Source organism: Notolepis coatsorum (assembly GCF_963971535.1).
Source record: "Notolepis coatsorum genome assembly, chromosome: 18".
Taxonomy (NCBI): Eukaryota; Metazoa; Chordata; class Actinopteri; order Aulopiformes; family Paralepididae; genus Notolepis; species Notolepis coatsorum.
In genome coordinates this window covers 37,748,468-37,758,219 of record NC_140182.1, presented here as the reverse complement: position 1 = coordinate 37,758,219, position 9,752 = coordinate 37,748,468, and the positions used below count along the sequence as shown (strand labels likewise).

The 9,752-nt window shown below is 45.4% G+C and overlaps 1 protein-coding gene across 1 annotated transcript in view; it reads left to right on the top strand.

Annotated features, from left to right (window-relative positions):
* The window catches only part of cecr2 (CECR2 histone acetyl-lysine reader), a gene marked incomplete at its 5' end in the record, with an annotated part of 141,413 nt that overhangs the window by 96,249 nt on the left and 35,412 nt on the right, over window positions 1–9,752 (top strand). Inside the window, one exon of the mRNA XM_084335160.1 lies at window positions 3,352–3,441. Coding sequence (XP_084191286.1) covers window positions 3,352–3,441 — 90 coding nt within the window. The remainder of the gene's footprint in view (window positions 1–3,351; window positions 3,442–9,752) is intronic.

Below are 9,752 nucleotides of genomic sequence, written 5' to 3'. Positions count from 1 at the left end.
TCTCTCTCTGTCTGTCTTTGTCTGTCTCTCTCTCTCTCTCTCTCCTCTCTGTCTCTCTCTCCCTGTATATCTCCTCTCTCTGTCTCTGTCTCTCTGTCTCTCTCCTCTCTCCTCTCTCTGTCTCTCTCCATATTATTAGGTGTGACACCTCTGAGTCCCTCATGTCTTCTGGATGTACTTCCCGGGGCACTGGGCAGGTCCAGAGAATGGTCCCCGTAAGCATCGGGGGAGTGTTACTACCTCGCAAGCACTACAGCATGCAACATTAGCCCAGTTCCCCCCCCATATTACCGTGTGCAGCCTCGTGAGTCCTTCCCTCCTCGCGCGTCGGCCATCCCGGGCTGCTGTCACCAGCCATTTCACGGGGCCACTGACAGGAGGCAGGCGCTCACCTTGAGGCGGAATGGAGCCTCTTGATTGACGGCCCTGCTGCGCTGCAGGATTCTCTCGACCTCCTCTAAGTGGCAACACCAGAGGCAGTCCATCTTGTGTGTTGGGGCGGAGGGGGGGATTGAGTGCTGTTGGTAATGCGGAGAGTAGCAGAGGAGTGGTGAGGAGGCCCTGGATATGCTGGTGCACAGCGAGGGGGGGGGGGGGGTGGGGGCAGGCAGAAAATGGAGCACAGGGGGGGTATTGAGGTTGGAAGGGGGGGGTTGGGTTGTAGCTCATTCAGCACTTTGGTGATGACAGGTCCTGAGAATCCTCTGTGTCTCTCTCTTCCTTCCTGCTCGTCACCTCCATGTCAATGCTCAGTCCACACAGGCCCTAATACATGTTCTAGGCACCCAGTAGATGTTTGGCAGCCAGCTAAGATGTGATGCCGTTGGCTGCTTGGGGACTGGCTCCTCTGATGTGTTGTGACGGGTGCTACAGAGGCCAGTCCCTCCATATAGACTTGTTCCTTCTCGTTGGGCTCTCCTCATGGTGTCTCTCTAGTGAGGCAGATCAATAACTCTTTCACTAGAGGTGCACAGAGTGCTAGTACCAGTTATCGGCCCGATAACTAAAGAAATAGTATGCTCCGCGCCGATTGATGTCACAGATACCAAGAACGATGTACAATGCTATTGAATGATGATGAAAGGATCAGTCTTACATGGGAGGTTGGTATTTGGTTAGAATATACATGTAACTGTGTCGAAAGAACAGGTAGTACTCTAATAATATGTACTCTGTATCAACAAGGTCTCAGGTAGTACTCTAATATGTACTCTGTATCAACAAGGTCTCAGGTAGTACTCATCTGTACTCTGTATCAACAAGGTCTCGGGTAGTACTCATCTGTACTCTGTATCAACAAGGTCTCAGGTAGTACTCTAATATGTACTCTGTATCAACAAGGTATCAGGTAGTACTCTAATATGTACTCTGTATCAACAAGGTCTCAGGTAGTACTCATCTGTACTCTGTATCAGCAAGGTCTCAGGTAGTACTCTAATATGTACTCTGTATCAACAAGGTCTCAGGTAGTACTCTAATATGTACTCTGTATCAACAAGGTCTCAGTTAGTACTCATCTGTACTCTGTATCAACAAGGTCTCCGGTAGTACTCTAATATGTACTCTGTATCAACAAGGTCTCAGGTAGTACTCATCTGTACTCTGTATCAACAAGGTCTCAGGTAGTACTCTAATATGTACTCTGTATCAGCAAGGTCTCAGGTAGTACTCATCTGTACTCTGTATCAACAAGGTCTCAGGTAGTACTCTAATATGTACTCTGTATCAGCGAGGTCTCAGGTAGTACTCTAATATGTACTCTGTATCAACAAGGTCTCAGGTAGTACTCATATCTGTACTCTGTATCAACAAGGTCTCAGGTAGTACTCATCTGTACTCTGTATCAGCAAGGTCTCAGGTAGTAGCAGGTCAGCAGGAACCTCTATTATTTAGTCTTACGTCACATGTTTTCATGATCCACACAAGGCCCAGGCTTTGGCCCCTGCAGCAGCAGATCATTCTGTAATAGTATGCTCAAACTAAACGGCATACCCTTGTACCCCCTCCCACTGCACACACACACACACACACACACACACACACACACACACACACACACACACACACACACACACACACACACACACCACCTCCTTTCTAGTGCTAATCATTACATCTGATTAGTAGAGTCATGGGGAGCAGCCAGGGGTTTTGATTTGTTTGACTCTGTTGCCGGTCTGTGACCTCCTGGGAGAGGGGTGGGTTTGGAGGCAGGATGAGGAGGAGGAGGATAGGGCCAGCCGGGGGAGGGGGAGATCGGAGCCTGTGACCTCTCTCTGCTCACCGCTCCTCAAGAAGCACACGCAGCTCCCCCTGGGCATGTGTTGGTGTTGTTCAGTGATGCCAGTAACTAGTTACTCTAATCTGATTACTTTTTTCAGTAAATAGTAATCTTAACTTGTTACTTTTTACAAGCCAGTAATCTGATTACAGTTACTTTTCCAAGTGGCTGTGCGTTACTATTTAGTTACTATCTCATAATGCTGATAAGAGAGCTAGGGGTACAGTCGGCTACCTCTCCAGAACCCAGACCGAAGCACACAGCCACACACGCATGTTTACGCTTATAGCTGATTTTAGAATAGCTTCAGCAATAAGTTAAATCAACTATCCAGTTCGTTTTATAGTGTAATTTGCTACTTGAGAGGGAGAGAGATTCCTGTTACACGCGACTTGCAGAGTATGCACTGAGTCCGTTGTCTCAGAATGGATGGAGTGCCTGAGCAGTGAACAGCTGCAACCTTATATGGCCTGATGGCTGATGACGTTTCATGATGACCTGTCTGTGAGCAGCCAATCATGATTTATGACATTATGCACTTTCAATAAAGCATTATTAAAAAAAAACATTAATTATTTGTGGTAAACAAGGAGATGGCTGAACCAGATTTAGCATGAAGCTCATTTCACGCGCCGCGCCGCTCACATGGCCTGACTCACAGATATTCATCCTAACATATACCCACAGATCTCCATCCTAACATATTCCCACAGATCTTCATCCTAACATATACCCACAGATCTCCATCTTAACATATACTCACAGATATTCATCCTAACATATACTCACAGATCTTCATCCTAACATATTCCCACAGATCTCCATCCTAACATATACCCACAGATCTTCATCTTACCATCTACTGTAAGAGCTGTGCTGACAACGTTGGTTACTTAAACTGCTGTTTTTGACCTCACAAGAAAAGCTATGATAGTTTGAGATGATTTTTACATTATCAGGGAGTTCCATTCTTTGATGACTGTATATGAAAAGGCTGGCGTGTGTGTATATATTTGTGTATATATATGCATGTCACTGAGTTTGACTCTAATTTTCTGGTTTGTCTACAGGAGAAGGAGCACCTACAGAAGCTTCTGGACCCGTCCCCAGTCCGCATCTCTCAGCGCCTCTCAGAGAAACGCCTGACCCAAGAGGAGCAGGTTTGTGTTGACCTGTTGGTGTGTCTCTTGGCTTTTGCTGCCCTCTGAATACAAAAAATAATAATACTCTGAGTTACCACCAGTCATAAGATTTGCCGGTTTTAGGGCTGTCAACATTGTCGATTATTCGTTCCAAGGAAAACACAAGTTCGAACATATTTATATTTATTATCATTTTAAATGTTGAATTACACTTCAAAATTTGCCCAGCTTTTAGCCTGTGTTATTGCGTGTTATGTCCACAAGAGGGCAAATCGATACTAAGAGATGCTCTGAGCTACTGAACGGCAAATAATGAAACCATGTGGACCTGCATGACTGAGGCACAAGGTTCCCTACTCAGTCTGGAGTTTTATTTGGTTAATATCCACTTCTGGATAAGTATGGAAAAATAATATGGAAAAGTGATTGTGTTTCCAGACTATTGCCCCTATTCTGTTGTCTAAAATATAAACTGTCCAAAATGTTTATTGATAATATATTGATTAATGTGTTTTTGATATGTAGCACATGGTGCCAATCGAGTGAGTCATGTTGTTTTAAAGCAAGACAGGAAGTGTGTGTGGCGCGTGACTCTGCCACATTGGGTAAAGGCAAGTCTTCTGAGGCTTGGCTTGGCAATCTCGGCAAAGGAAGAAAGCTAAATGCAAACTTTGTGTAAAATCAAACGTGGGCGTGGCGGCAATTGTAAGCCATACGGAAGAACAAAAGCCCTGTAGTCTTGTCGCAGCGTCCTGTGCACCCGGACGTTTCACAATGTTTCTGAGACTGAACGCAAGTAATGAAGCCGTCTGTGTAGCCAATGGGGAACGGTGAGAATCTGAGCTACCGGTAATCAGGCCTGGTCCACACGTACACAGGTGTTTTTGAAACCATAGCTTTTTCTATGCAGTTTGGCCTTTCGTCTGTGTTTTAGGACACTGAAACTGGTCAAATACATGACATATTCGTGTGGAAGGGGATGGAAAATGCTAACGTCATGACTAATGGCCATGTCCACACATATACAAACCATGTATTTTCTCTGCAATCAATCAGGACCACGGAGAGCTCTCTGCAGCCTCCCATCCAGGTCATTTCATGTGAGCGTTTGTTCTCTACGATCAGGACCATGGAGAGCTCTCTGCAGCCTCCCATCCAGGTCATTTCATGTGAGCGTTTGTTCTCTACGATCAGGACCACGGAGAGCTCTCTGCAGCCTCCCATTCAGGTCATTTCATGTGAGCGTTTGTTCTCTACGATCAGGGCCACAGAGAGCTCTCTGCAGCCTCCCATCCAGGTCATTTCATGCGAGTGTTTTTCATTGTGTGGAGAGATTTTCTATAACACAGTTGGTGTGGATGTTATTTTTATTTTTTTTTATAAAAGAAATCCTGGTTTCAAAATCCCTGTGTACGTCTAGACTAGGCCTCAGTCGAGCCTTCAAATGACTAGCTAACGTGAGCTGGAAGTCTAGAAACGGATAAAACATGTTTGATCTTAGTCTACAAAGCTTAACTAACGTCAGCTAATCATGCAAACCGCACCCAGATAACTACTGATTACAATGGTCTGTTAGCTGCCTGCCTAGTATAGTGACTAGGTTCAGGACAGGCCATATTTAAAGCTATGCGTCTCTTGGTGTCCTGAGAAGACATATACAAATATGTCCCAGTTTTAGCAGGCTGCTCCCCCAAAATACTCTGTTTTGAGGACTATAGCCAAAATCAAATCAAATGTATTTGTAATGGCCCGAGATCACATGGAATAGCCCCCATGGGCTGTACAAGTCTTTCAAGTCAAGAACTAAATATCAAAAACAAAAACCACCATACAATCCAAATATGCAACACGCCCAGACTTTCCCCAATGATGATAAGGAACGACTCACTAAAAATCTAGCAATGGGGGGAAAAAAGCACCACAGGCGGCTTGGAGGAGAGAAACCTCAGATGGGCTGTTCAAAGGGGATCCCTCAACTTGGATGTCGGTGATAATATCTCAGTGACGGAACACAGTGTGAGAAGAGCATTTATGCATTTATACACCAGAAAAGCAGTTGGCCCAGATGGGATAACAGGACGGATACTTAGGCTATGGTTAGACTAGTGTATTCCTGGCGTTTTTTTATACGTTTTTGACGACGTTTGATGTCCTATCTACACAGAAATGCGTTTTTTGGCGTTTTTTTGTGGATACGGCTGAAACGCAAAATTGTGTTTGCGTTTGGAGATACGCAAAAAAAACGAGTCGACAACAGCGTGTAGTCAGCACGGAGCAGTTGTTGCGAAAACGCCCATGCGCAGTAGATACCATCTGCGTGCCCTTCCGGTGACAACAGTGTGTGTGTTTGGGACAGAGCTCCGTGTCCCAAATAGCTTCAGCTACCATGTGTTGTCAAGTTATTGTTATAAGGACCCCAGTCCAAGCTACAACAGTCTGCATTCCCTTAACAATTGTTTGTATTGAGCCGTATTGTATTGTACCCATATGCAATATGTTAAATAAAGTTTACATCCATTCATTCTGCTAGCATTACCGATTGCATGAGCAGCTGGCTAACGTGAGCTATCAGGATTCAGACCCTGTTAGCTCAGAGTTCCTCTTTCAACTTAACAAGCATTAAACAAAATGGCCCAGTCATCTATTCACCTTTGTTTAATACACACAGCGTTGTCTCTAATGTTATCTAACTACTGATAGCTCGCGATATCATCAGTTTTGGTGCTGGCTAAGTAGCGTGAGCTAACGTTAGCTTCTAGCCACAATGCTATATTGTTATAATGGCATACTCCATTGACGTTAGCATGCAGCTAACAATGCTACCGATCGTTTTTTAGACTAAACTATCCGCTCTTGGTGGTCACTTGTGTTGATGTTAGTTTTGTTTCATCAACAAATGACAGGCAGAACACACAGTGAATGTATCCGTTTTGTTTATTGCACTTTTATTAGGCTTTGCTGAAAAAAGAATTGCTGCATTGAGTAAATAGGCAAGATGGTGGCGCGGCATAGGCGCCTGCCTTATTGACATTTTCTTTGCTGGAGCTTCCAGGAAGTGTATTGGCACATTCGTTCTCATTGGTTGAAATTGCCTTCATGTTTGCCACCTACTGCTACCTACTGCTTTGGCAGTGTACTACATCAGTGTGCTCTGGTGACAAAAACGAAAAAAAAACGAAAGTGTGACTCGAGGCGCATGACGTCGCGGCGATACGCGGCGATACGTATAAGAAAACAATACGAAGATGATACGAAAGGTGTAACCGCAGCCTAAGTCCATAGCTAACCAGCTAGCCCCAGTGTTCACCACCATATTTAATCCCTGGCTGAGTCCGTGGTCCCTGCCTGCTTCAAGGTGTCCACTATAATCCCGGTACCAAAGAAATCCTCCCCAGCAGGTCTTAATGACTACAGACCGGTGGCACTCACCTCTGTGGTCATGAAATGTTTTGAGAGGCTGGTTAAGGATTACATTTGTGCCTCCCTACCCAGTGATATGGACCCTTTGCAATTTGCATGCAGGCCAAACAGGTCCACTGACGATGCGCTGTCTCGGGTACTACACAGCACCCTCTCTCACGTAGACAGCCAGAAGGGGGGCTATGTGAGACTGTTGTTCATTGACTATAGCTCAGCGTTCAACACCATAGTCCCCACCAGACTGGTGGACAAGCTGATCGAGCTGGGTCTGAGCTCCGCTCTGAGCACCTGGATACTGGACTTTCTGAGTGAAAGGCCTCAGGCGGTCCGGGTGGGTGGGGGGTCAGACCTCCAACACCATCACCCCGAGTATCGGGTCCCCCCAGGGCTGTGTTCTGAGCCCCCTGCTGTATTCACTATACACACATGACTGTGTGGCCAAGTTCAGCTCCAACTCCATAGTGAAGTTTGCGGACAGCACAGTGGTGGTGGGGCTGATCTCTGACAGCGACGAGAAGGCCTACCGGGAGGAGGTTGATCTACTGGCACGCTGTTGTCAGGAAAACAGCCTGCTCCTGAACATTGGTAAAACCAAGGAGCTGATCGTGAATTTTAGGAGAACACAGCAGGGGACACACACACCACTGTGGATAAACGGGGCTACCGTGGACAGGGTGAGCAGCTTCAAGTACCTGGGGGTACCTGACATGGACAACACACAGACTCAGTCGTAAAGAAGGGCGAAGCAGCGCATCTACCACCTGAGACAGTTAAGGAAGTTCAGAGTATCTGGGAAGATACTCCAGTCCTTCTACTCCGGAGCTGTAGAGAGCATCTTGACTGGAAACATCACTGCCTGGTATGGAAACAGCAAGGCACAGGACAAGAAGGCCCTACAAAGAGTGGTGCGCTCAGCTGAGCGTACTACAGGTATTGCACTACCACCCCTGCAGGTCTTATATAACAAGAGGTGCAAATCCAGAGCCTGCAGAATAATGAAAGACCCTCACCACCCCGACAACAGCCTGTTCAAGCTGCTGCGGCCAGGCAAACGCCTGCGCACACCAGCAACTAGGACAGAGAGAGACTTCGGCTCAGCTTCTTCCTCCAGGCCATCGGAGTCTTGAACACTGAACTCTCCGCACACATGAGCACACACACAACACACACACTAACAGTCACTTTAGCATGAACACACACATGCTGCACATGCTCACACTCAACGGTCACTTTACACAATGAAAAGGTCACTTTAAAAAATTTAAAAGAACGGGAGTGGTTCTTCTATAGTAAATAGATGGGGATGCCCCTCGGACCCCGGTTCTAAACGGGAACCGGTACTAAATTAGAAAAAAACTGAGTATTGATAAGCTCCGACGTTATCGGTACTGCTATCGATACTCTAGAAATTATTATTACTATGAGTTTTTTTTCGAGGAATTTAAACGTTGCGAACTATCTCTCGTCTCTCTGTCTCTGCACGAGAAGTGAGCCACAGCGAGCAATTATTACTCACACTCACACATACACACACGGGAGGTGCCAGTCAGTGGCTCCGTGCTGCTGAAGCGCAGCACACACAGACCGAGCTCTGCGCTCGTCATGGCGGAGAGAGCAAATCGCTCGAAAGTCTGGGTAGGCCTTAAGGCTGAGCCCGAACGTTCGAACGTTCGTTCGTTACGCTGACATTCGGACTTTAATTAATAGGTTCGAACGTTCGGTGAAAAAAAATAAAGGATGCGCACAGGGTTGAGGTGATGTGAATGCGAGGCGGCAGGCGTGTTGGGAGCCCGTCCGACGGGTCTGTTGAGCCGAGGCGTGCGCCTCTCCTCCCGGCTCCCCGTCGACCAAGAGTGAATACCTGTTATTGAATGTGTAACACTAACTATATAACGTTAATGCCACAAAACGAATGCCTTTGTTTATCTAGCCCCTTACGTGACTGCAAGGGCTATTGTTTATCATAAGTAGTAACTTTTGATGCAGTAGCTTGTTTATTTTCTTTGTTTAATTACATGTTTACATGAACAGCCACCACTGTAAAGAACATGTTTTTCACCAATAGACTATGCAATGCCGCCCTCCATAGGATCTATAATAATACAATAAAAAAAAAAATATATTATTTAAAAATGTAAAAAAACGAACGTTCGAACGTTCGTTCGATAAACCCTGGCGAACGTTCGAACCCTAAAAACAGGGTTCGGGGACAGCCTTAGTAGGCCTACACTTTACGAAAGTCGATGCCAACGACGCACGTTGCCACAAGTGCAATAAAACATTTGCCAGTAAGGGTGGCAATACAAGCAATTTGTCAAAACATCTTGTCAAAACATAACATTAGTCTGCAGAAATGTGCCGTTTTCGACTGCTTTGCTTGCAGTGTTCCATCTCCATCCACGTCCACTGCAGGTAAGCCAAGATATGGAGTTAGCTAGGCTAATAACGAATTATTATGAATAGGCTAATAAATAAAATATAATTGCTTAGCTAATTGTTTAGCTACAAATATATTAGAAAGATGAAAGATCTTCAAGCTGAGGCTGCAGCCACCATGTCCCAGCCCACCCCTCCTCCCTCTACCACCACCGGTCCCAGCAAGCCCAAAGTCCCTTCACCCTAGTAGCTAGAGGAAGGATGACAGTGTCACAGCCTCTACTAATAACATGGAGTATTGAACCGTTTTTAACAGCTGGGTATTGGGTGGGACATTCTGATTTAAGAACTTTCTAAATAAAATAGAAAGTCCCAAAATAGTTAATTTATCTGACTGCTTGTATTAATTGATAAAAAAAAGTAGCCATGTGTTGTGCAGTAATATAGTTATATAAAAGAATAATAAAGCAATGTCGATTCTGTTCTTTATAATTTTTTCTTCTTCTGCTAAATAAAAAAGAACCGATAAGAGT